This window comes from Cupressus sempervirens, chromosome 11 (genome assembly GCF_028749045.1).
Source record: "Cupressus sempervirens isolate cs-2001-9-10 chromosome 11, ASM2874904v1, whole genome shotgun sequence".
Taxonomy (NCBI): domain Eukaryota; kingdom Viridiplantae; phylum Streptophyta; class Pinopsida; order Cupressales; family Cupressaceae; genus Cupressus; species Cupressus sempervirens.
In genome coordinates, this window is record NC_143128.1 from 769973409 (window position 1) to 770001269 (window position 27861).

At 36.5% G+C, this 27861-nt stretch overlaps 1 protein-coding gene across 1 annotated transcript; it reads left to right on the forward strand.

The window, feature by feature from the left end:
• The first annotated feature begins 20 nt into the window (after positions 1-20).
• DGD1 (UDP-Glycosyltransferase superfamily protein) lies at positions 21-26739 on the forward strand. Its single transcript, XM_089811391.1, has 7 exons — positions 21-740; positions 10768-10800; positions 14022-14109; positions 24584-25047; positions 25191-25457; positions 25609-25958; positions 26067-26739. The coding sequence occupies exons 1-7, from the start codon at positions 57-59 to the stop codon at positions 26596-26598; spliced, it is 2418 nt and encodes an 805-aa protein (XP_089667517.1). The 5' UTR covers positions 21-56; the 3' UTR covers positions 26599-26739.
• Positions 26740-27861: the final 1122 nt, after the last annotated feature.

The following is a 27861-nucleotide window of genomic DNA, read 5'->3' on the forward strand; positions in this document are numbered from 1 at the left end:
GGAGCGGAGGCCTTCGAAGCACGCTTGATGGGATTGATACGCAGGAAGTGAAGAAAATGGCGAGAATGGCTACAGATTGTCCTCCCTCAACTTCAGAAAAGGCTCTGTCCTTCATTTCCAAAGGGTGGAAGGACGTCCGTGAAGGGGCAAACGCAGACCTTAAATTAATGCGAGCAAGGGCCAACAAAATCAAAGAACCTCTGAAAGGCCTGGCCAGTTCTTTCGACAGAGAGTGGGAAAATCTAGTGAATACAAGCAACACCAACCTGCGTTTTGATAATAACAACAGTGGGAGTAATGTTTCTCTGCAGGATTTGGAATTTTTCAAGAAGTTGAAGCCCAAATTCACGGAGATGCGCCGTGTGTATACCAGCCCGGACTTCACTGCTCAGTATTATGGTGAAATTTTGAGCAAATGGGGTCCGTCTTCGAGTATTGATTTGTCTGTCATCAAGAAGGCGTTTGGGGCCGACCAGGTTGTTGACGACGATGGGTTTTATTTGGAAAACGGTGCTAAAGAAGGGAGGATTGCTAATGGCGGGAGGAAGAATAACGTGAGAAGGAGAGCTCTTACAAGGGTTTCAGAGGTGCCTGCCCCCAGATGGAAGAGCGAGGAGGTTCTGTCTCTCAAGGAGTGGGAGCCTTTCAGGGCTTTCAAAGACGGCCTTAAGGATTTTGATAAGCGAGCTGATTATGGAAAGTCGGCTTCCGAATTCATCGAAAACGTGAAGAAAAACTTGGTATTCAACTTCTTCTCTTTGATGCCTCTCTCTTCCTTTTCACGATAGATGGAGTTTGATGCGTTATTTTACTCATTTTTAATCGATTGTTTAATAATCTTACGCAATGCTCAGGGATGATACCTGAACCCTGGAACTTGGATTGCATTAGGGAACATGTGACGAGTACTCAATTCCAATTTTTAACTTGGAAATGGGACTTCGTCATCAGATCATGTCTAAGCGTATTGCATTCAATTAGCTTTTCAGTACCAGACATGTCTTCCCTTTTAGTGGTCGGTAGAGTTGGATGCGGTATTGTAGTAAATTTTAATATTTGTTTGATTGGGAAACAATCTAATAATGCCCAGGGTTGAAACTCAAACCGAGTCCTGTGGCTTCCATTGGGTACCATACAACAAGTACCCAATTCCAATGCATTACATGTGAATATGAATTTTTTCCATAATTTGAGGTTTATGCTTATTTCACTCAATTAGCTTCTCCTATTAGACAATTCTTCTGTGGATTTGAATTTTGGGCTTTACTTGAACTGTATTTTTATCATTCCATTCAAGAAGATTTTCAATGCTGAACATCCTTTATGACAAATTGAATTCAGGTTTTGCATATCCTGATATGCCTTTTGGAGGATTTGATTGGCTTTGCTGCCACCCGGTCGACTATCAATATCTAACATGCCTTCCGTGGATTAAAATTTGGGCTTTTGTTATATTTTGCATTTAACCTCATTCCAGTCAACTAAGCTTTTGAATATCTGATATATCTTCCACATATTTGAATTTTTGAGTTTTTTAAAAATAATTTTGCATTTGATTTATTTCTAATCAACCAGGCTTTCAATATCTAACATGCCTTCCATTTAATTTTAATCCTGTCACTAGCTTTTCAACATCTGACATGTATTCCATGGACTGACTTTCGGGCATTGCTATAATTTTGTATATAACTTCATTCCATTCAACTAATCTTTTTAATATCTAACTTGTCGTCAACATATTTGAGTTATGGCTTTTATGTTATTTTTTATTGAAATTCATTTCACTCTTCTAAGTTTTCAATATCTAAGAGGTCTGCAAATATTTGGGCTTCGCTATAATTTTGCATTAAAGTTAATCATTCCATTCAACTAGCTATTCAATAACTAAACATTGCTTATAGGGATTTGAATTTGGGCCTTCACTATATATTTATTTGTAAGCTCCTCCTTGCCTTCTTTATTATTCATTAAGTTCTATAATTATCATTTTAATTGGAAAACATCATGGTTACCAGGAGACCCGTCCCCCCCCTAAAAGTGGCGTCTCGGAGACTTTTTGCGTCTCCGGAGACCTCAAAAAAGGTTGGAGACTTCATGACGAAGTCTCCTGAAGTCTCCCCGTCTCCTAATCCAAAAAGTGAAGTCTCCCCGAAGTCTCCTGATAAAATATAAATGTAAAATATAATATTAAATAATTTTATATATTTTAGCCCTCATTTAAATGTTTTTAATGCAAAAATCTAAGGTACTATATGAATTCCGTAACAACTGCTTGGTGATGTACGTGACCTATAGGAACACGATACAAGTCTAAGACAACATATTGGAAGCTGTATAGGATTGCTATAAAGATCCCAAATCACATAAATTTATGCGGCTGAGGAATTAGGGTGCAAAAACTGTTGTTAGTGCATTAGAAGATAGTATTACGTATGTTACAGAAATCTGATATGCAAATGCTTGATAATAGTATTATTCCTCATGAAAACCAAGCATCTATTTGCTGATAAAGACTAAGCGATAACAGTGATAGACTAGAGGTTTTATGTATGTTAACATGAATGTATTTGGTCCCATATTTCTGTTTTTTCAAGAGGATATCATGTTTCAGTTTGATGTATAAGTCGTATTTGTTATTCATACCTGTTTATCTGCTGTTGGCAATATCCTAGTACCAATATAGGAATCTTTGTTAGTTGAATCTGTGTAACTGGAAAAAAAACACTATTACAAAATGATTTACTCCCTTTTAAACTAAGCAATCCTAACTCTTAGTTAGAAAATAGAAATCCTAAGTGTGTCTCTATGCATGCATTGATGTTGAATAATTCAATAATTTTCACAAATTTTTTGTAGCAATGCCAATTTTTCAGGTTTTAAAATCTATTTCAGTAATGTACTTCTGTATCTGACCGCTTATTATTATTATAATCTTTGACAGTTTGACTCTATGAATCTATTTTAATTTTTAATGTGACAACACTAGTATTATTAATTTATTATTTACTTTAGTCTTTTAGTCTTACGGTATTACTATTTTGAAATTTTGAAATTTTGTATTTACTTTTAGTATTAGACTCTTTAAGTTTAAACTATTAAAAATTTATTTGAAAAAAAAAAAAAAAAAAAAAAATTTGCCGTCTCCAAGTACCCCCGTCTCCTATTTGAAAAATTGCCGTACCGGTACCAGTACCAGTACCGGAGACCTCAAAGTCTCCCCGTCTCCCGGTGACCTTGGAAAACATCCTTTTATACAAGGTAAACTGTTCCAGCTCACCTCTGAATCACACCAGTCACTTTAATTGCTATGCACTGAATTTGTGTTTTTATAAATTGGTAAATCCACTGTGTGGGTTGCTGTTTGCCTTGGAAAGGCAATGAGTTTACCACAGTTAGATTTAGATGTGCCATTTCAATCAGTTTAACACCCCTAAATGTATTCTAGTGATTTGATGACATAGCTTTGCCATTATATGCCATTTAAGCCAATTTCATTCTATCTATCTTCATGCCACCTTTGTCATATTTGTTTATTTTGTATGTTTTGATAGCATCCTTCTGTGCTTACACTGCTCTAGCCAACTGCTTAATCATGGTGATTATGTATTTAACTTGTACATTTTTTGGATTTTGGAATAATTGATGTGATAGGAAACTTGCACCTTGTCTATAGGTTGGGGTACAATGGACATAGATTTTAGATGCTGTATTGTATCAAACTTTAGCGCTCAACATATTAGCAAAAAAGAAGACTTTATTTGGCTTAATATGTAATGGACACCCCTGGATGTCCCAAAAACTAAACCAAATTGCTGAAAGGAATTATGTCAAACAATTTGCATTCAACTTCTTAAAACCCCTTATAACTCCGTAAATCAAACGTTTATTTGTTTGTTGTGTTTCGTGCATGGAATTGGTATCATACAACATAAACAAGAAAGAAACTACAATAATATGCAAAGTGGAAATGAACGGCTGCTAATAAAATGTTATTTTCAGAATTCATAAAACCAAATACATGGCAGATTTATCAACTCACTAGTTACTTCAGCAATATTGTCATAATACTCCAACCCATGCTTACGAACTTGCTGCTACAATACTTTGTCCTCCAATCAGTCCACTACCTTCATAATACCATTCCCTCCAAGCGACATAAGCGTCGGACAAGTAGTGGAGAAGATATGAGCAAAATATCAAATCTGCCTGTAGTCGGAAATGCAACTAAACTGCCTGATAATGAAGCCAATAAGAAAGAATTCCAAAGGCCAAACCCCAAGGGAATGACGTCTGGAATGTTACAAGGGAGGATAGACGTCCTCAAATGCTAAGAACAAAGCTGCAACTCACACACCAATTTCTTCTCATATTCAACCTGCCTAATGAAGCCACAAATGCTTCCTTTTATTCTATTTCCAAGGGTCCGCTCAACTCATATGGGCAATGTGGGATAAAAGATGTGTAATATATAAAACATATATTAAAATACCCCTTATGTCTCCCTTGGGTACACATCACCATAAAAATAAATATTAAAGTAACACTTTAATATTTTACAATTAAATTAGACGTTACTTTAATAAAACTTTAGGCATTAAAATGTATTAGCAATCGGACTCCGAATAATGCGAGTGATAGCTCATCAGAAAGCTCTCACCGAGGAGTATCGAATCCAATCACCAAAATTGACCTGCACTGTGTCCTGCCGACTTACTAAAAATAGTAAGTATGCCTGAAACTGAGTAAATCAACTTCATTTTGGCCCTAATTTTTTCTTATCCTCCACTTAGACTTTGGAGAACGTGAAGGCCAAAAGATGGGATCATTACAAATCTGCCCTCCTTGAAATTGCTTGTCCTCAAGCAATTAAGTAACAAAATGGACTCCAACCTCCACCTGGATCCCAATATGTGATACCCATATGGAAGTTAAACCAACTACAAACCCGCATCACCAGGACCAACCCCTGTAGCCTAGCATTCAAAACTTGTGCTGATGAAGTCAGAATGTCACCATAAGGCAACTCCATAGAAGATTTATGAAACGTCTTCTTTCCTTTATCCATCCACATAATATATATTGGACTGGAATGCATATTATCACCATCATGCATTGAAAAAGATGTAGTTGTAGGTGAACCATATTTACTCATGCTAATTGTATCAACAATAGGTGTTGCCGCATCGAAATATATGGACATAGGAACAACATTAACTGCTGCAACAGAAAACTGAACTGAATTTGTAGTTGATGAAAACTCATAATCATTAACATGTGTGGCTTCATTAGAAAATACATCAACCACTGCATTTATACCATTAAACTCCTCATTGGATGCTTCAACTGACATAGAAGTGGCTGCTGATATGATAGTATCCTCACATTCTCCTAATTCCACTATTGCTACGTCATCATCCCCTGACAAGGCTTCATATGTGGTCTCCTGACTTTGCACGCATGTCTCTACTGACTCTGCCGAAATGCCCACATCACCAACATCATAGCTGGTTGGCTCTATACGTGTCTCAATCCCACCTGAGAAATCGATTACCTTCTGCTCTGGAGCAACATACAAATCATCAATGTTGATGCCCATCTGTCTAGCCATAAGCTGCAACATCATATCCATTCGCCTATTCTGCTCCTGTTGCATACGTTGGCTCTTCTCTAATGTACCCAATAACTGTTTGAACATCACATCTTGATCTGGACTAATATACATCTTTATCCGGCTATCAATATGATCTCCACAGGATGGCAGGACTTATAGCTCTGATACCACTGTAATGGACACCCCTGGATGTCCCAAAAACTAAACCAAATTGCTGAAAGGAATTATGTCAAACAATTTGCATTCAACTTTTTAAAACCCCTTATAACTCCGTAAATCAAACGTTTATTTGTTTGTTGTGTTTCGTGCATGGAATTGGTATCATACAACATAAACAAGAAAGAAACTACAATAATATGCAAAGTGGAAATGAACGGCTGCTAATAAAATGTTATTTTCAGAATTCATAAAACCAAATACATGGCAAATTACTTCAGCAATATTGTCATAATACTCCAGCCCATGCTTACGAACTTGCTGCTACAATACTTTGTCTTCCAATCAGTCCACTACCTTCATAATACCATTCCCTCCAAGCGGCATAAGCGTCGGACAAGTAGTGAAGAAGATATGAGCAAAATATCAAATCTGCCTGTAGTCGGAAATGCAACTAAACTGCCTGATAATGAAGCCAATAAGAAAGAATTCCAAAGGCCAAACCCCAAGGGAATGACGTCTAGAATGTTACAAGAGAGGATAGACGTCTTCAAATGCCAAGAACAAAGCTGCAACTCACACACCAATTTCTTCTCATATTCAACTTGCTTAATGAAGCCACAAATGCTTCCTTTTATTCTATTTCCAAGGGTCCGCTCAACTCATATGGGCAATGTGGGATAAAAGATGTGTAATATATAAAACATATATTAAAATACCCCTTATGTCTCCCTTGGGTACACATCACCATAAAAATAAATATTAAAGTAACACTTTAATATTTTACAATTAAATTAGACGTTACTTTAATAAAACTTCAGGCATTAAAATGTATTAGCAATTGGACTCCGAATAATGCGAGTGATAGCTCATCGGAAAGCTCTCACCGAGGAGTATCGAATCCAATCACCAAAATTGAGCTGCACTGTGTCCTGTCGACTTACTAAAAATAGTAAGTATGCCTGAAACTGAGTAAATCAACTTCATTTTGGCCCTAATTTTTTCTTATCCTCCACTTAGACTTTGGAGAACGTGAAGGCCAAAAGATGGGATCATTACATAATAAGATAAGATAATAATATTAATGTCCAACAAAAAACCACAAGGGTTTATGGGACTGAGCATACAAACAAAAGAGCCAGCAAAAACAAGAGCACCAAACGGTGACTGAGAAGAAACAAAATAAGGTACAAGGCCAGAAAACTCCAAGGTAAGGACTAAGGATCCCTCCTTGGTACAAAGAAATCAGTCATAGAAGGATATAAACGTGGATGATTCAAAGTCATGGATTGTCGCCGATAACCATTGGAGGAGTGCCGCTGCTTGGAAAGACTGGTATAATGTTTGACCGATCTGGAGGGAATGATGCTGGATGGCCTTTTCACACCCCGTGGTGGAGACAAGGGGGAGAAAAAGGTGGTGATGAGCTGGTCCAAGGTATGGCTTTGAGGTATGACTGACTGCAGGGTATGCTCACGAAGCTGAGTGGCCTCCCGAAGATAAAGGGCAAGACATCACTGGTCAACATAGTTGAAGAACATTGAAAGAGAGAAACAATCTTTGAATAGACAATAAAATCTTCCTCTAATCTCGTAGCAGATAGGATAACGGAATATGAAGCGGGTCTCAATCTCAACCTCCACCAAAGTACATAGTCTACAAAATCAATCTTCACTAGCCATATGACAATCAGTCCGGACTTGAAGACGATGAGAGCCAACTCTGAAGGAGTCCAAAGAGAATCGTAGGGCGTGACACCAATGCCGATAAAGATAAGCAGGACGCACAATAATACCATTCTGAATCTCAAGAAAATTCTTTGCATAAAAGGCCATCTTAGGATGTAATCTACTAGGAGGAATACTCCAAGTAGTGATAATGTACTGTCTATAGAAATCCTGTCGAACATCCTCGTTCAACTCTTGATGAGAGGGGAGGAGGTGAGCAGGAGCATGAAGTGAGAATTGGTATGGGGGAAGTCTATCAATGTCTATACCAATCAAACTCAACAAATAGGTGGCCTGGGTGTACCAATAGCGAGATCTAGTGCTAGTGTCAAATCTCATAATATGAATAGAAGAACAGTATGCGAGATGAGGGTATCTGTGTTGGTCGGCATCATAATCCATAAATCCACGAAGCCAATGGAGAAACCAAATCAAGTAAAAAATGGCCGCAAGTTTGAAAGGATGAGCTCCAAACTCGGCTAAGGCAATGCTGTGGGGGGTGAGTCTGTAACACTAATGATGTGCCGTAAAAGCAATGTTTGAACACACTCAATAGAAGCCCAATCAGAAGCAAGAAGAGAAGTCGCCCAAACCACCAAGCCATAAAGAACGGTCGATCTAACCAATGAGTCCAAGAGGGACAACTTGGACGAGATTTCCTAAAAATGATGTTTGAAACACCACCTTTCAAGCATGTCCATAGAACCCATGCCCTTACTAATTCTGGACTGAATAAACGGTCTCAAACTTAATCGGGGTCTCGAAAACTTTACCTTGAGATACGTGTAAGAAGAAGTGATCTTAATCTCCTGCCCTTAGAAAAAGAAATGAAGATGAGAGGTTTTTAAGCAATTAAAGATCATAATATGAGTCTTAGCGAGATTGACCACGAGTTGACGCTGATCACAAAGAGAAGCCAAACCATCAAGGAGTCTCTGTAAACTGTCAAAAGAAGAGGCCAAGAGAACAACATCATTAGCAAAAAGCAGAATGGAGATCAAAACTTGATGCAAATAACACCCGTCACTAGGATGTGAGAAGTTCACAAGGAAATCCTCAAGGTTGTCAATATACAATCCGAATAGAGTAGGAGAAAGTGGGCAACCCTGCTTCACCCCAATGGTGCTCTGAATCGGAATAGAAAAGCCCATAGGAGTCCTGAGTCTACCAATCACCTTCTCGCACAGTCATAATAAATTATAAAATTGAAAAGTACTCCATTGGTATTTAGCTCCACCTTTCTCTCATAGTAGAAATTTAGGTTAGTTCTTTCAAGTTAACTAATAAAATTATTAATTCTAATTATTCACTAATCATTTAATATTCATTCAACATTCCTTTGCCTAGGTTGATCTCATACCTTACACCATGGCATACGCATACTATACTATCCTCCTCTTCTGTTGATGCATAGGCTTCTTTCTTAAATAGGTAAACCTAATGATGAGTACTACAAAATAATCTGAAATGTTGGGAAACTTAAATACTGTGTTTACTAGACTTCTCTTGAGCAGTCTCTAGCTGTCTCAGTGAAGTTTTTTTTTGAAAGGTGATTTATGTTGGAGAAATTCAAATGAGGAATCTATATTTCTGAAGAGAATATTGTGTTTCAAGAACCCTTATACTAACAAGGGATGTGCATGGTATGAAGAGATGAATGCTAGGATCCCCAGAACCTGGGAACCCAAACAAGGGCTTAGCGGTGTTATTGGACCTGTAAATCTCAATATTTAAACAGTTGAACCTACTGATGAGTACTCCAAAATAATCCAAAATGTTGGAAAACTTAAATACTGTGTTGACTAGACTTCTCGAGTAGTCTCTAGCTGTCTTAGTGAAGATATTTTTTTGAAAGATGATTTATATTGGAAAAGTTCAAACAAGGAATCTATATTTCTGAAGAGATTATTGTGTTTCAAGAACCAGTATCCTGACAACGATGTGCATGATATGAAGAGAAGTATATCAAGATCCCCAGAACCTGGGAACCCAAACAAGGGCTTATTGGTGTTATTGGACCTCTAAATCTCAATATGAGCAAGTGATATTTATGGTACGGTTGTTATGATGGGATACTGAACTCTTAAAGAAATGAGAAAAAGCAGACAAACAATTCCATTGACAGCCAGTGGCATTTTACCGTTATTGAAGTTATTAATAGTTAAGTACTCTGTATTGTCCAGAAAATGAGGCCATATCATAGCAGATGGAGATGTCTTTCCTACTATGTTCCATTGCATTGAGGATGGGGACGGCAGGAAGGCAGGAGAGAGAGCAGAGAGAGAGAGAGAGTTCGATAAGTTTTAACTTATATTGAGTAACATTACATCAAAATTAAGACTGACAAATATCACATGATTCAGATTCAAATATAACAGTAACAAATATCTCATGATATTCACAGGAGTTATCATTCTATGATTGTTTTTTCATAAGAACGGGTTCTCTTTATTATGTTATGGGTGTGTTTAGTAATACATATATATCGCAAATAATTAAAGACAATTCGGCTCCAACACTCAAATGTAACTAATGACTTCATCAAGCACAAAAGATTGAACGATTATTCAAGATTTGATGGGAGATAATGATATTCTTTTTTTAGATGAATGCATCCCATGGAAATCCAAAATCTTGTTCATTACAATATTTTAAGGAAGACAGCATCAGTGTTGCACAACAGCAAAAGTTAGTTTCTTGTGAATTTTCTTTGATTCTACAAAGGAGTCTTCAATCTAATAGCGTTTTCTCTTGTAATGTGACTTGACTTGAATATTTGAATTCTTATTTTCCAGTATCCTATTTCCGGCATATAGACCGTTTCATTATAACCTAATGCTTTTTTAGTATACTAAATCTTAGCATCCAGTGTGGTTATTTAGTACTTGCTATGAAAAATACTTTGTGGTAGTTCAAAGGCTTCATATTCTTATTTAAATTTTCAACAAATGTATGATGTAATCAGCACAATCAGTTTGATATTTGGAAATCAATATTTGGTTAAAGGCTTATTGTTATGTTTCAATTAAACTATCAATTGCAGTTAACATTATTGTGCTTTAACTATAATTGCTCGTAGAAAGGGGAGAATGCAATGGACATTATGCAATAGCTTCTCATTCTTCAACAGTTCTTTAATTATAGATATGTTTCGTTTCAAATTACTTACAAGCAATGCAGCTAGACATTCAGAAGACTTGCAATCAATGCAGCTAGAGATTATGTGATATCCATTTTTCAACAGTTCTCTAATTATATTTGTTTTTGTTACAGAAAATTACTCTGACAGATTACCAAGATCCAAAGGTATATTTGTTTCTCTTGTTTTTTCTTGTCCATCTATATTTTCTGTTTTTGAAATTGAGAAACATTGGCTAATCAGGACAGTTACCTGCACAGTCTGGCTACTGCTATAAATGAAGATTATGGCATTAAATATCTTTTGGGTACTGAAGTTACCATTCCTACATTGTGAATGTATCATTTGTCACTGAAATAATAGTTGATTGTTCTTATTAACAAAGGAGATATAGAAGATTACAGATGATCTTTCCATGATGAAATGATCTAGAACTAAAGACACAAATGGAAGTTACTAAAACTAACTAATTGATGTGCAGAAAGCTAAGTTACTAACTAAACTACTCAAATGATTTAAATGATCTTTATAGGCTAAATTTTACAATATTTTTTTGATACTCAACCTTAATGGTCATTCTGCTACCTACCATGCAGATTTTTCTGGTCTTTTGGTCATAAATACATAGAAGTCTGACTACTTCTCATAGAAATCTGACTACCCTTAGATGAGTCTTCTGTTGAGATCCTCCCGGGTTGGATATTTGATCAACCAATTTATTTCTGCAGAACTTTGTCATATGACCAAGAACAAGAACAGGTTGAGTGCCTTCCAACACGATGTTTGGTAACGAAGCCATCCCTCTCATTATCCAGATACATAGAAACCAAGATAGAAATCAGCTTCTCAAAAACTGTGATTTTGTTGATAAAAACTTGGCAAAATCTGAAACCGACAATTTCTTGTAAATGATCGTGCAAAAATACTTTATACCCACAATTTTTGTTTAAAAACTGGTAGAAAATGCTGCTACAAAACAGCACCATGATTTTGTGGAAAAATTGTTAAACCCTAGATGCAATGCTGAAATCAGATATGATTGTGGGGAAAAATTGACAAAAACCTTTGCTTTGTAGAAAAATGATAAATCATAAAAAAACCCATGATTTTGTCAGAAAATTTGTCAAAATCCAGCAAAAGAAAACCACAATTTTTGGGAAAAACTCATGAAAAAGCCTCTTTATCAAAAAAGCCATGCAAAAACCAATTGTAGAAAGCAACAATTTTTGTGAGAAAATTCTGCCAGAAAAACAAGTACCCTCCGTCACAAGAATAGAGAACTTGTGTGGATCTAAAAGGAAATCTGTAGGAATCATAATTTTATTACGATAATAGATAGTTTTTATTATCTCTGTTTAATATCTAATGGTTATCTATTGTAATCTTCCCTAAATATTAGAATGTTTCTAATATTTAGTTTTATGTTTCTAGAATAGAATGTTTCTATTCATTACGATTGTTTCTTAAGAAAACATCATTCAGCCTCTTGTATAAATTGATCTTTTGATAATTGTTAATAAGAAGCAAATATTTTCCAATTACTTCGTAATATGGTATCAGAGCCAATACTTTAAATTTTTTCAAAAATAAATATAATTTCTTGGTTGAAATTATCTGCCTTTTATTTTCGAAATTATTTACATGCATATTTGCTTCCAACTCACTCTATAATCCAACTAGGGTTTCTGTTTTGAGAGATTTGAATCCGCCGACTTCTGGTTCGGTTCTGCAACCCATTTCTGTCCAAATCCATCTGTTTTTTCTGCACATTTCTCCCATTTTTTGCAGTAGGGCCGTTTTTGTTCAAACCCTAATTTTTTGTACGGGATTAAAAACAATTTACAGATTCTTGGTGGGTTTTTTGAGTTCTCAACTAGGTTATCGTCTATTTTTTTGCGTGCCTTGATTTTCGTGCCTCGATTTTTGAGCCAATGGATCCAAAAATCAACAACTTATTCTTTCTGGGTTTTTCGAGCTCTCTTTTGGGTTATCTTTCAAATTTTGTGGGTTTTCCTTTTTTGGCTCGAAGAACGTGTCTTCATAGATACGTTTTTCATTGGAAAATGTGCTATGGCATCTCTGACTAATATTTTGCTTGAGGAAAATCAGAAGTTCAACGGTTGCAATTATGGCACGCATGTTGGGTTTTGATTGATTTTTCACCTCAAAAATCATGGCTTTTTGTGGTTTGTTTTGGAGCATTATCCAAAGTACCATCAGCAGTCTTCTAAGCAAACATCCTTTGCTCTAAATTCAGAAAGCTCCCGGAAGAAAAACATTCAGTGCAATTATTGCCATAAGTTTGGGCATATGAAGGTTGAATGTCGGAAGCGCTTAGCTGCCCTATCTAAGCAATCTGGTTCGCAGCCCACAGTGAATAGTGCGGAGCACCTTGAGCAGACAAAATCTGCCTTTTACGCTTTTTGACAGCTTCGTGCTCTAGATAGATTAACCATTAAGGGAGGGTATTACGATAATAGATAGTTTCTATTATCTCTGTTTAGTATCTAATGGTTATCTATTGTAATCTTCTGTAAATATTAGAATGTTTCTAATATGTAGTTGTATGTTTCTAGAACAGAATATTTCTATTCTTCACTATTGTTTCTTAAGGAAACATCATTCAGTCTCTTGTATAAATTGATCTCTTGATCACTGTTAATAAGTAGCAAATATTTTCCAACTACTTTGTAATAAATTTCTGTTCCAAAAATCACAGGAAAACATGAAAGAATCAGGGTGCAAACACCTCCACAAGTGGAAAAAAATTTGCGAACATTGCAAAAGAATTAAGAGTCCCACGCTTTCCAAGGTCAACCAAGGTCAAAAACTGCATTTTTTTTTTGGTAAAACACTTATTTTTTTTCTCAAAACCTGTATATAAACCCCACAATTTTTGTTTTTGAACAAATGAATAAAAAAAGACTTAAGAAATTTCCTCAAAATTTCTAGATAGATAATGGACCCTGAATTTTATTAGCAAAAATAACCAAAAACTAACTTATGCTCTAATAATTGATTATTCTTAATATCAAAGGAAAGGAATACATCTTATATAGAAGATTACTGAGGATTTTTCAATAACACAAATGAAAGATACTAAAACTGACTGACATGCAGAATAGAAAGTTACTAACTATATTGCTTAAATGACTTAAATTTACCATTATAAGCTAAATGGTACAATATCACTTTAATAGTCACCTTAGGTTGTACCTTAGAATACAGAATCAAATGAATATCAATGTGACCTTTTTCAAAAGCTCACTTTTCTTTCTTTGCTATTGCACAATATAAATTGATTTCTCATCTGGGCAATAAATTATATTGTTTTCATTTCAGATATTTGCAAATTATTTTATAATTTTAAATTCTCTTATGGGTTCAGGATGTGGCACCATTGGATGTTCCAGAGCTTTTGGCAAGTCTTGTTAAGCAATCTGAGCCATTACTAGATCAACTCGGTGTAAGAAGAGGTAAAGAAAGAGCTCACTGCTAGAAGCTTCAATGTGATATTTCAGTTTGGTAACCTATGGCAGAGATATTTGATATTGTTTTATTCTTTTATGATTTGATTTAAAGATTGAATCTAGAAAGCTAAGATATATATGATGGTGTAATTAAAAGTACTTAAGTCTTAACATTCCAAGAGTGAAGAATATTTCCGATTACTTCAGCACAAAGTCAGCAGAATCCTTATGTAATTATTCACAAGGACAGTTAGCTTCACTGCACAAAACAATGAAAGTATCAGATACAGACTTGGCGGATTTTCAAGATCCCATGTTACAAATATGGTTGGATATGGCAATTATACATATATTTAATAATTTATGCATAGAAAGATATAAAACACAATTTCAAACATGTTTTGTAAATTGTATTTTTATCTATTTATAATCTTGCAAGTTGCTAGCAAGGGGTTAGTTCCTATTTTATTACTATATATAAAGAATACATCTATTTTCATACATATTGCCTAATATCGATTCTCATGTGTATTGCCAATCTTATTTTTAATCTTCCAAGTTGCTTGACAATAGAAGAGGTGCAAAACCCTTCTATTATTTCTTTTAGTCACTCGATCTATGCTAGAAAGAAGAGACTTTTATGATGAGCCATTACATAGGTTTCCATATTGTTCACACTTAGCCCCTTTTATCCGTAGGATGGCTTGCTTCATGTCTTCATTTTTCCATGTTGTAGAAATGTAGACTGAATAGCCAACCAGCCCTTCCGTTTGACCTCTGTGTAGTTTGGCGATGGTCCTTATATATTTGATTTGAAAGTCAAGAACTATAATTCTATTCCCCACTTTTCTCTTTGATCAAAGTCTTTAGGGTTCTAAGTGTGTTATTAGGAAAAGCTTCGTTAATGTAGCATCATGGATATGGGTTTGGAGCAAACGTTTTCCCGTTATTTTTACATGGATTGCTTCTGCCATTAGAGAAATTGTATTGTGAATACTCTTTGGAGTTTCTCTTTTAGGCTTATTTGTGTATAGTTCTAGATGAAACACGGAAATATGGTTTCTCTTCTTCGCTCTAAATTTATGAATATTGGTGTTGTGGAGTGCCTTATTTGTAAAGTCTTTGATCTTTATCGACAGGATGGCATGACAAGCAATCAAGGAGATTTGGGACAATATCTCAAATCCAAGTTTCGCACGTCCCTTGAATCTATGATTAAACCTGTTGTGAGGTTTTTACACCATCACCCCGTTGCAAATGGGAACCCCCTCTTTTTGCTTTGGTAGTAAGAGTAGTGATCCTAGGTGGTAGCAATTTTCAAAGTTCCCAACCAGGGAGTTGAGTTTGAGCAACTTTGTCCATTAGGGAGTCAAAGAGCATCCTGAGATTTTGAGTTTGAGATGATGAAATTTTATGTTTGGACAAGATTTGATGGACGAAACAAGTAGGGAAAGGGAGAAGGGTTGGGAATCTCAACTTGCTAAGTGAGGGTTGGAATTTCCAAGATCTTGGAATTTCTACCCAAGTCTTATCCCAACTTCCCCAAATCTTTGCCCTAGGAAGTTGAGTGCCAATGAAGAAAAACGAAATTGAGGGAAAGATGATGGAATCAACCCAAACACTTGGAGAAAATATCGAAATCTGAAAATGGAAACAAATTGTACCTCCTTTCAACTAACTTGGATTGCAAAATCAGATTGAAATTCGTAGAGGAGTGAACTTTGAGGACATTCCAAACATGAATTGAACTTAGAATGGTGAAATGAACATGCAAGATATGGGTTAGAATGCTCAAGATCTTGGGAATAACACTCTTGCGAAATTCCCAATTTTCCAAATCCCTAGCCAACCAAAGATAGGGTTTTCATGAATTTTTTGGGAAAAGGACGCTTAGAGGGGTAAGTTGATGAGGGGGAAAGGGATAGAGCAAGTTTGTGAACAAACGAAGAGGAAATCAAGTTCAAATCAGATTGTAGACCCCAAGATCTTGGGATTTCTGCCATAAGAATAAAATGTGTTTCAAGGGGAAAACTAGATTGGAATCCCTTATGTGGACTCGAAACATTGTAACTTATAGATTGCAATTTTATTTTTGTATGGTAAATATGGAGCAAGGAGATGTTTAAAGAACAAAGATGATGACAAAAGCAAGCTCAAAACTTTAAGCAAGAAGATAGTTTGAGGTCAAAGCTCAAAGTTGAAAATGCAAACTCAGAGATTAAGATCAAGATGGAGTTCAAAACAAAGGAAAAAATTTGCAAGCCTAAAAGTCAAAGAAAATTATCAAAACTTGAATTTCCTTTGGAAATCCAAATTCACTTCAAAGGATCCAGCTATAGGAAAGATATCATCACCAAGTAGATCATGGCCAAGAAAATCAAGACTTCCAAAACCTACAAGTGTAATGAGAAGATTTTCAAAAGATGGAGAAAATTTGAGAAGATGAAGCAATTTGGGAACCATCATAATTAATGGCTTGATAATGTTGACTATCAAGAGATATTTTCTTATCACCAAAAAAATTAATCAAGTCTAGGAGATAAGGATGCTAAGGTGGCACACACTCGTCTTCAAACAATCAAAAGGCTCCAGTTACACATGTACATGTGGAAGGCATCTAGCGCCTCTACCTTATCTATTTTCTCATTGGCTTTCAAAAACATTGTAATTTTCTCATTGGCCCAGAGAGTGGTGCCTCCATGTAATTTGATGAGCATTTAAAGTTTATAGAAGCTAGGCAGATTAGGACAGTGTTGGCATAAACTTGGCCCGTGATCTTAAATTGATCTTGGCCCTTCATTGTAATTGAGCAACCATAAAAGGTAAAGGCTTTCTCATTTGTAACTCATGAGCTTTGGAGATTGGATTCATTAGAGGAGAATAGACTAGAGAGTAGGGTTGAAGAGACTTTTGGAATTTGTCATCATAATGCCATCAAAGTATTTGTTGATTCATTGTTGATCTCCATGGTGAATTAGTGGGTTGCTTTAGAGTATTGCATGGTTTTTACTTTTCCTCACTTTGAATAGGATTTCATCTCTTGTTGAGTAGAAGTAGTGCTTAGTTGAATGAAAGATATTTTGGATGCATCTTTGGTGAAGTCGCTTAGACCAAACCACTAGCTGCTTGCTGATTTTAAGTTTGTTTTGCATGGTTAAATGACTTATTTATGAACTTAACTTCTATATATGCTTGCACTTTGATATGCATCAATGGATGGTGTTAATGGAATGGTGGTAGTTTGAACATCTTACATTTACCTTAGGAAATTTCACTAGTTTGGTTGATGTCTTTCGCTAGACTAAGTCTGGTAGAGCAACAAAGACATCTACAGTTTCTTGCATTCTGGGAGTAGAATTGCTTTCTAAACCCTTTCCAATGCAGTTTCATTGGACATGATTGAAGAAGTTAAAGTCATGTTGGTATCCATTGAATGAACAACATAAGCCCCTTTGTGATAACTAACATATTACATTATAATATTGAGTGTAAGTCCACAATTAGAAGGAACCTTGGGGTTGTCTCATTTGATCAACCAAGTGATTTACATTGTTTGGCCTATGAGCATCCTTATTTAAGAGAGATGGAAATTTTATTTCATCTTGGAATACTTAGTATTTGATGTTGCATGTTGCAATGGAACAAAACTTGCATCAACAAGATCCTTGATCTTGGTGTAGGAATATGTTTAGAATGTCCTAGGCGTGCTCATTGCTAGATAATTTCAAAACTTTATTTTGCTCAACCTCTTCTTTGGACAAAATTTTTTCTATCTTGTTGGCTTCTCTATAGGCATGCTTCAAGGAGTAATCATTAATTTTTCAAAGCTCTGACAAATCAGCTCAGTCCATTTCACAGTCGTCTGGCTTATTGCCTTATGTGCCCTTATAGCATGAATAATGATCATGGTTTTGGTTTTATAGCAGAAATAGCACAATACAAAGAACATATAACTCAAAACAAAAGACACAATAGTTACCGTGGGAAAACCTTCCAACTTAAGGGGAAAACCCCAACCATGCCAAAAAATGTTACTTTATTGAATAGTAATAGGAGTTCATTTTACAATACTCATAAAAACAATTGAATGCACAAAAGCAATACCATGTATCAAAACCTAATTCACAACATCATTAAATGTTTGAGACAATAACGTAGCCCTACAATAATATGCCATGTCCGGTATTGAAAGCCCTTTACTATATTGGAGCACGCGCAAGAAGACTGCCTGTGACTCCCATCCCACTGGCACATATTGACAGATCGGTTAAACCTCAACTATTGCCTACTTCTTCGCAAAATGCCTAACAATATCATTCATATGTCATCAACAACAATCAAAAAATGCAACTGCAGAATATATAAAATGTCAACCATAATTTAGAATTAAAACTTTTGAATAGGAATAGGAGAAGTCTTCCGTTATACATGAAGCGTCATGAACCTCAGTGATGCCAAACCAAGCAATGCCACTCCAAGAGTTGCCAAAACAAGAACTGTTGTACTGTCATTAGGTGATAGAACATAACATGATAACCATTTGCCTTTAAAGTAAAACCAATACATCTAGTAATGGAGTAAAACAAATAGGAGATATACAGGTGAATCAGAGGTTATGATTCTACTGCTACAAAGATGATTAAATCTGCAGTTCTCAATGAAAAATTGAAAAGATAACTCCTACAGAGACAGTGTGCCAAGTCTCCCTCTTAGCAAAGGAGGTATCTTCTTCAAATACCAACGTCATGGAATCTCTCAACATGGCATTCACAATGGCTACACCCATTTGTGGAAAAATATTTTTTTATCACAAAATCTCTCAATGACAATGTCATGGGATCACTCAACATGACATCCACCATGGCTACACTTATGTTTGGAAATAATCATATACATGAGCTCACATCATGGAGTCACTCAACATGATGTCGTCATGGAATCTCTCAACATGACATCTACCATGGCAACTCCCATGCGTGGAAAAGCAACATGTTTCAAGGGCTTTCACCTCATATTTCTCCATCTTAGAGATATATGCATTACAAGGACTTTCACCTTATATTTCACTTGCTGAGAAATATACACTACAGGAGCTTTAACCTCATATTTCTCTCACAGAGAAATATACATTGCAAGAAATCTTCATGATGATGCGACTCCCTTTGAAGCTTCAAGCACTTGTATCAACCTCTTGACCTCCTCGTTCAAGATTGCCTGTAATGGCTTTCACCACACACTTTTGAAACTTCTGACATGCTAGAGACTAGGACTGTCCTCCTCGAAATCATCCTAGATCACTCTACTCAGAATAAGTTTGTGGAGCTACCAATGTCAAATCTAGATTGACTGTACAATTCTATTCTATGCATTTGAAGAGTTTTTTCCCCTAATTTTTCCAAAGACTTTAGCACATGGCCTTGCAACACTGCAACCCACTTGGCTAACATCTTTACTTCTTTATTAGAACTCCCTCTTGATCTTTGCCTCAGAGATTGCAAAGAAATTTTTTAGAAGTGAACTCCCCTCTATTGATCTTAGAACCTTAATGCTATCAACTTGTGCCTTGAATTCTCGGAATTTAACTCCCTTTGAATGTCATGTCCTCCTCTTAGAAGAACTGATTACAAGACAATCTGAACAGATTCTTTGAGAGAGAGATGTCTCCATGTATGTGCCACCAACTCAGCCCTATGACAACAAGTGTCTCCATTCTTCAGCTTGCATGAATTCCTCACAGGATGCGTCAAGCTCTTCCTCCCTTGAATGCAATCTCTCATCATCCTTTCGCTCATCAATCTGTCCTGGAAGCATATCAGAGAGATTAGTAACAGTTGATAGGATCAACCTATCGTGAAGAGAAATATCAATGCTAGAAGCATATGTGATTCACTATTCTAAATACCATAACTTGAATTAGAAGCTAAGAAAAAGCTTTTGTCATAAAAAGGTTGATACTACTCATTAAATACCCTTAATGGTAGCTTTTGTAGCAGACACTTATCCAAATCGTCATCCTCTAGATATGAGTTGGTGGAAGAAGTATCTAGCCTCGTCCTCCTTGAAGAGATGTGATGACTTGTGAATGATATTTTTCACCTCATCACATTTTCATCAATCCTTTTGCATTTATCAGATTAGTTTTTGTTGAAGATTGTAGCTGTGATAGAGATCTTTATCTCTAGAAATAAGGACGTTATTATCGTTTTGGTCTATAAAATTTAAAGACGTGTCATTCAACATGTGTTGAGGCTCAGAAATACGAAGAGTTGTGTATTTGTAAATTTAAGAGTTATATTTTGGGAAATTCAAGAGACCTTCAGTTGTAATGTGAAGAGTCTCTCTATTTGTTATAAATATCGCGTCAAGCAAAGAACATTGTACACTTGAACATTTTTATTATCAATAAAGTGATCTTTTGTTGTGTGGCTGGGTTTGTCCCTTCATTTTGGAAGGGTTTTCCCAGGGTAACTTTTGGCGTATGTTGCATGTTATGTTTTACTTATCGTTGTTTATTTCTTATTTTTGGGCAAAACTTAACATGGCATCAGAGCCTAATTAGATAACAATCAAGGTCGCTGGCTACTCTAGGAGGCGCGAGACTAGAGATTGGAAAAATGACCGTGTTGCAAGCATGAAGTTTTTATGTTTGAAATTTCTTCTGGGAACAAAGTTTTCTTTTGTGATTAAGTTTCCCAAGGATGTTCATTTTGTAGGAAAAAAATAAGTTTAGATGTAGCCTATACCATTGGACTCATCGTTACTATAGTGATGTTTGCTGAGGATTACAATGTTGTTCCAGGCATTGAAAAGGATTGAGCACCATTCTTGGTTGGTATGTTGGAGTTTGTGTCATCGCTGGAGGCAAGCAATCACGAGAGGAAATTTGCAGAGTTGTTTTGGAGTAATCTCAAGCACCTTCAAACCTACATCATGCGGAGGAGTGAGTGCTGCAAATACTGCTCGCAGAGGATACAACAACGATCATTCACCCACCGTTTGGACAGATCAATACCGATGAACACCAAGCTCTGCAAGCATTTCAGTTGACGGTTACTCTTCTTTATAGTGGCCCGTGCTTTTTTCATTACACTCATTATTCCATCTCCACGCCAAATACGTTGGTGTCGAGCCGTTATGGGTTTGAGACTCTGCGACAGTCACTGCTGGAAAACATTGAGTGATCATCCACCAATCTTTGCTAAATTCGCATGCCTTGGTTATCTCTAAATTTACCGTCGTCAGTTCATGCTTACAAGAGTTTTTCTTCCTAATGTCTTCTTGTATGTCGTGCACCTATTTTATCTTAGCAGTTTCTTTCAAGTTTTTGGACTGTTATTGTTCTATTCGTATTGGCATGTGTTTGAGTTCATCCTCACTGTTGGAGTATTATTCTTGATGTCGTGTCTTGTTTTTTATCGGAGGCTAAAGATATGATACGATAGATTTCTAAAGCAAATCAATGGCGCTTTGATTACTCATGACTGTTTTTCATAAACAGTTACATCATTTTGGAAGCAGAGGAAAAGAATGTGGGAACATCAGTCAGGCAGAGACTGTTGGGGAAGATTGAAAGGGGAAGGAACTTCTTAAGTACATGATTTCAATATTAATAATTTATCATTCAGCTGTTCCGGGCCAAGATGAAGAGGTAGGTACGGTAAGAATCACCCAATGAAGGTGCTTTTGTTGTAACAACAAGAGGTGTCTATGTTCCTGGTTATATACGTGAGTTGTTCTTTTAGTGTAACATTTATCTTTTCGGTTGTATCGTTTCTAATCAATGTGGTAGTTTTTAGCAATTTGATCAAGGCAGGCATATTTATTTCAGGTTTGTGCAAAAGTCATGTCTGGTGTGAAGACCTTTTTCAACCATTTTTTTCCATATGTTTCTTTCGGAGATTTATTATGATCTCACGTTCTTTCTTTGGTTAGTTAATCTCTCTCTGCTTCCGTTCATTTTGATTAAATCTATAAGCTTGTTCCCGATCCATGTTTGTAAAATCTGGGGCCAACTATTATTGTTGAGGATTGATTTGAGAGCTTTTGGCAACTGTTTTCTGGATGGGAGTTGTTGCTTTCAATCTTTGCTCATGGACAGTATACTGTGAGTAAAGATATTGTGGACCCTTGCCTGAACTGTGCGAGGATTCTTGCAAATATTTATGCAGGATTCTTGTATTTCCCGTCTTTTGTCTCCCTTATTCTTTCGCCTTCTTCTCCATGACCATTTCCTTTATGCTGGTGTCTTCTCATGTTTGCTCATGTTGTTTCACTTTTGTAACCCGAAACTGCATTTTTCTCATATCGTCTTATGATATGATGTGCAAGTTGATTTTTCATCCCCATGTATGGTTCTTAAGTCTCATGCACAATAGTTCTGTTCAGTTAACCCATAGAAGTACTTTCTCTGGACCATCATGGCTATAGACACTGTTATCTTCAAATGCCAAGACGTGTCCATAGAGTTTTCTTGAGCAAGTAGGTTTAATGGGATCTCACCCAAGTTGAGATTCAATCTTGTGATGAGATGCAATGTCAGTAACAACAATACCTGCTTGCAAATCCTGGCTTTACAAGAAGCATCTCTCACAGCTGTCTTGCGATTTCAGGAGTGCTGACAGCCAGATTGTATTATTTGAATCAGCATTCACTGTGAAGATGGAGCGCAAAAGTTTCAGTATTTCTGGGCATTGAACAATATTATATCAGGCTTGGAAACAAGGCAAAGATGATATCAAAGGATATTGGAGCGGAGTAACTGAGGTTGAGGTTCTGAAAGGGTTCTCAGACAGAGTATGGAGTGTAACATGGAATCTATCAGCGGAAGCGGAGGAGCTCTCTCTTTGCTTGCCTCTTGAAGTGGTGATAAATCTGTCTGAATATGAGAACTCAGAAAACACTCCCCACTTCCAAAGCAGAAGGATATATTGGGGAATTTGCACATGAAAAAGAAGATTATACTACAAAGAGAAGTATTTTATTTTGAGTATTGATCATGAATCTGTGTATGGTTATTGATTTCTATGACAATTGATCTTATCAGTTTTTAATCTGTCTTGGTTGGAGGGTGCAACAAGAAGTAATGAGATGGGGTATTGCTTTGATGTTACATATTTAGAGGGAGATGTTCAGCTTCTGAGAGAAGATACTACCATGATCCTATTGCGATGATCAAAGTAGTTCTGGATTGAGAGGGAGTTCTTATGGAATCCCCGCCATTCCTATCTATGCTATTAATATTTTGATATTGTATAATTTGAGACTCTTGTTGGAAACAAGTCAGCTGTAATTTCTTTTCTTGTTGATTATGAGTTCTTATTTAGGTGAAATTATTAATATTGTAAGGACAACTTGATAACTCTTTCACTTATGAGACATTTGTAGTGAGCATCATGTAGAGAGAGCCCATGATGTCATCACGTTGAGAGATGATGGAAGTTGGAAGTCATGTTGAGAGAGTACGTGACTGTATCACGTTGAGAGAATCTGTGATAAAATGCTGGTTGTTAACCTTACTAACTCATCATGTTGAGAGAGTCCATGACAGCATCACATTGAGAGAGTCTGTGATGTATGAACCTTGTAGGTTTGTCCTGTTGAAAGAGTCCATGACAACATCACGCTGAGAGAGTCTGTGATGTATGTTGGTTGTGATTCTTGCAAGTGTTTCATGTTGAGTGATTCCACGAATTATGTTTTTTATGAGGATCTATGTGATTAGAGTTTATCATTGACATTTTTGGTTGCAGCCTTGTGTGATGGTTTAGCTAAAGATCTCTCTCTCGTGGATTTGGCAAAAAAATAATAAATTTGGGCAGGTTCTGGTACTGTGGGTATATATGTAAGTGTGTGTGTGTGTATTTATATTAATATCTTTTATATATACATCATAGATTCATACGTGTTCAATGCTCATTCATCATTGGTTCAAAACCTTGAACACATGATAATAATCTGTTAGAAACATGATACTCATAAATCCATAATTGCCAGTCAAATTATAAATAAAATACCTCATATATGATTATATCGTATTCATACTTTACAAAAGTCGCAAAATGTCATTACAAATTACAAGGTCTTTATGGTAGAAATTAGAGTTTTAGAAGGTTTTTAGATTTCAAAATAAAGTAGAAATGGCATGCGGGGCCCGATTTTGGGCACCCACAGCCTTGGTGCCCGTGGATTCTGCTGGATTCCACTTGGATTCCGGCTGTGAGGGACACCGCCAGAATCCAGGTGGGATCCGTGAAGAATCAGAACTTGAACAGTAACAGAATCAGATTTCAGTCCCATTTAGAAAAAGCTCAATTAGGGAGCATGAGTAGTTATGTTTTGTTGAAGTAGACAGGCTAATAAATATCCTTGCTTACTTCACACTTCCATATATTTAAAATTTAAGTAGCATCTTATGGGATTTTTTGCTCAAATTCATTATATTGTGACATTTAATGTAGAATGATATTGTTCTTGTTTTCAGATATATGTGAGAAAGCTGTGGATTTGCTATGCAACTATAGGAGGAGGGATCAGTTTGACATAGCCACAAGGGAGAGCAATTCAAGCACTGATGAGCTTGATAATAGGATAGCCAGTGTGTTACAAAGCACAGGGTATCGCTATCAAGCAGGCCCATGGAATGATAGCATGAAACCTAATCTGGAAGAAGGAAAGCGCAATGTAGCAATAATTACAACTGCAAGTTTACCTTGGATGACTGGCACGGCTATTAATCCTCTTTTTCGTGCTGCATATTTGGCTAAAAATGCAAAGCAAAATGTTACTTTGCTTGTTCCTTGGCTTTGCAAAGAAGATCAAGAAATAGTATACCCAAATAAATTGACTTTTGACTCACCAGAGGAGCAGGAAGCTTATGTTCGGAATTGGTTGGAAGCAAGAACTGGATTCAAATCCGATTTTAAGATAGCTTTTTATCCTGGAAAGGTTCTATCGATTACCTGTATCTCCTCTTTATTTGTCAATATTGAACTTTTTTCCTATTACTTATTTGCAGATGTGTTTGAATGTAAATTTTAAACAAGGAATCGGTTATTTGGCTCATAAAAGCATGCCATCTTTTGTTGCAGTTTTCTAGGCAGAGACGGAGTATAATAGCTGTTGGTGATACTTCACAATTTATTCCAGATAAGGAAGCTGATATTGCAGTATTGGAGGAGCCTGAACACTTGAACTGGTACTATCATGGAAAACGATGGACAGATAAGTTTAGCCATGTAGTTGGTGTGGTGCACACAAACTATTTAGAATATATCAAAAGAGAGAAAAATGGAGCTTTACAGGCATTTTTGGTAAAACACATCAACAATTGGGTTTCCCGTGCATATTGTCATAAGGTGCGGATCATATATTCATAAGAATCACCATATCTCAGAATCATTGAGATGGGATTTTATAACATAATTAAACGGTTGGGATAGATATTGCATTTTCCCAATAACCTATATCTTTTACTGGATACCTTAATTCTTTGGTGGTGATGTGCAGATTTTACGCTTGTCAGCTTCAACACAAGATCTTCCAAAATCTATAATTTGCAATGTACATGGTGTTTGTCCAAAATTCCTAGAAGTTGGCAGAAAGGTGGCTATGGATAGGGAAGGTGGGAAGCAATCATTTTCGAAAGGGGCATATTTTTTGGGGAAGATGGTTTGGGGAAAAGGTTACAGGGAGCTGGTGGATCTGCTTGCAAAACAAAAAGATGAACTGAATGGGTTCAACATTGATGTTTTTGGAAATGGAGAAGATTCTATGGAGGTTCAATCAGCAGCACAGAAGCTGGCATTGAATATGAGATTTCATCAAGGGAGAGATCATGCAGATGAATTAATCCACGGGTAATCTTTCTTCTTTCCTATGTTTAATTTGACCTCTACAAGATTTCACTTCTGTAACTAGAATTTGATTGGCAACTGATGCCCTTAACATATTTTGTGTTTGTGCAGCTATAAAGTATTTATTAATCCTAGTATCAGTGATGTCCTTTGCACAGCAACAGCAGAGGCTCTGGCCATGGGGAAAATTGTTATTTGTGCAGATCATCCATCCAATGAATTTTTCGGATCATTTCCTAATTGCCTGATGTATAAAACCCCTGAAGAGTTTGTTCATAAGGTCAAAGAGGCATTAGCAACCGAACCTGCACCTCTTTCTGCTGAACAACAATACCAATTATCATGGGATGCTGCTACAGAAAGGTTTATTGCCAATGCTGATCTGTACAAAGTTCCAAATGATAGAGATAACACTACAAGGTCTAGAGGATTGCACCAAAAACTTAGACAGTCAGTTTCCATGCCAAATCTTAATGCTTTGGTTGATAATGGTCTTGCGCTAGCTCACTTTTGTTTAACGGGGAATGAGGCACTAAGATTAGCTTCAGGAGCCATACCAGGTACACAACATTATGATGAGCAACATTGCAGGGATTTAAATCTTTTGCCCCCTTCCGTCCAGCAGCCTGTTTATTTGTGGTAGGAAAGAGGGCTGTAAAAGTATTGTGTACATCATTTCTACAATCACCATACTTGCCCCAGTGGCCACATTCCTTTTGAAGTAGTTTTATGGATATGATGGAAGTAAAAGATTTCGAAAAATAGAACTTTTCTGTGAGAGCAATTAGTAGTCTGGTCTCTTTTTTTTAATTCCATTTGTTTGTTAATTTGGTAGTAGAATTTTGGATGTGACTGCTTCTTAGGGCAATGTGGGATTTTGTCCATAGTTAGGCCCCAGTATCAGTGAGCTGTACTTTGTACTTTGCACAGTAATGACAGACTCTGCCAATGGAGAAAAAATGTACTTTGTGCAGTTTACCCAAAAGTATTAAGAGCTTCAATAACAAGGCCAAAGAAGCACTGGCAGCTGAACCTGTACATCTCCCTACTGAACAAAAATATTGTCCCTTCTGGGAAGCTGCAATGGGTAGGATTTTTGTCAAAGGTGCAAATAGTAGAGAATGTTTTGTCACAATCCTCTAAATTTTGCTCTTGCTCACAATTGTCAAACTGGGAATTAGGCGCTAAATAATGGAGCCATACCAAGCATGTAACATTTTGATGAGCATTGATACAAGGAACTAAATCTTTTGGTCCCTTCTGTCCAGTACCCTGTCTGCACTTGGCAGCGGTGTTGATTGTATTATTATTTTTATTGTTTTGATTAATATTTGCTTCTAGCCCGTAAGAGTGGCAAAGTTGGCTTGAGATTGTTGGTAGTTCCCATAGTTTAGGGTTCAAATCTGCTTCAGGATTGAGGAGTTGAGACGGTTTGCAGGCGGATGATCCCACCCTTGGGGGATTAGTCTTGCCCTATCTTGCCCAATTACCCAAAATAAGGGCTGCTGGTCGCTGGGCTAGGTCATGGCGATACCTCTATGTAGCAAAACAAATATGACCTCTTTCTATAAAGAAATTTGAGGGACAACAATGGAAATGAAAGATGGTATTAAATAGATAATTTTAATGGGATTGCAGTGTTGATCAGATGGTTGCCTGGTCTATTTATATGTGGACATTCTATGATCTATCAGTGACCATTATCATTCTAGACCTATCAAAAGCTCAAAGCATCTAGGAGTTAAACAATGTGGGATATTGTTGGTAAATAGAAGGTTGAATGCCAGAAACAAGATTTAAATGCATATACCAATACGCAATCACATATAATCCAGAAATTCTTATGTAGACTAAATGAGATTGCTCTATTTTTAGGAAATGCATTGCATTGTGGGGAGCGAGTTTA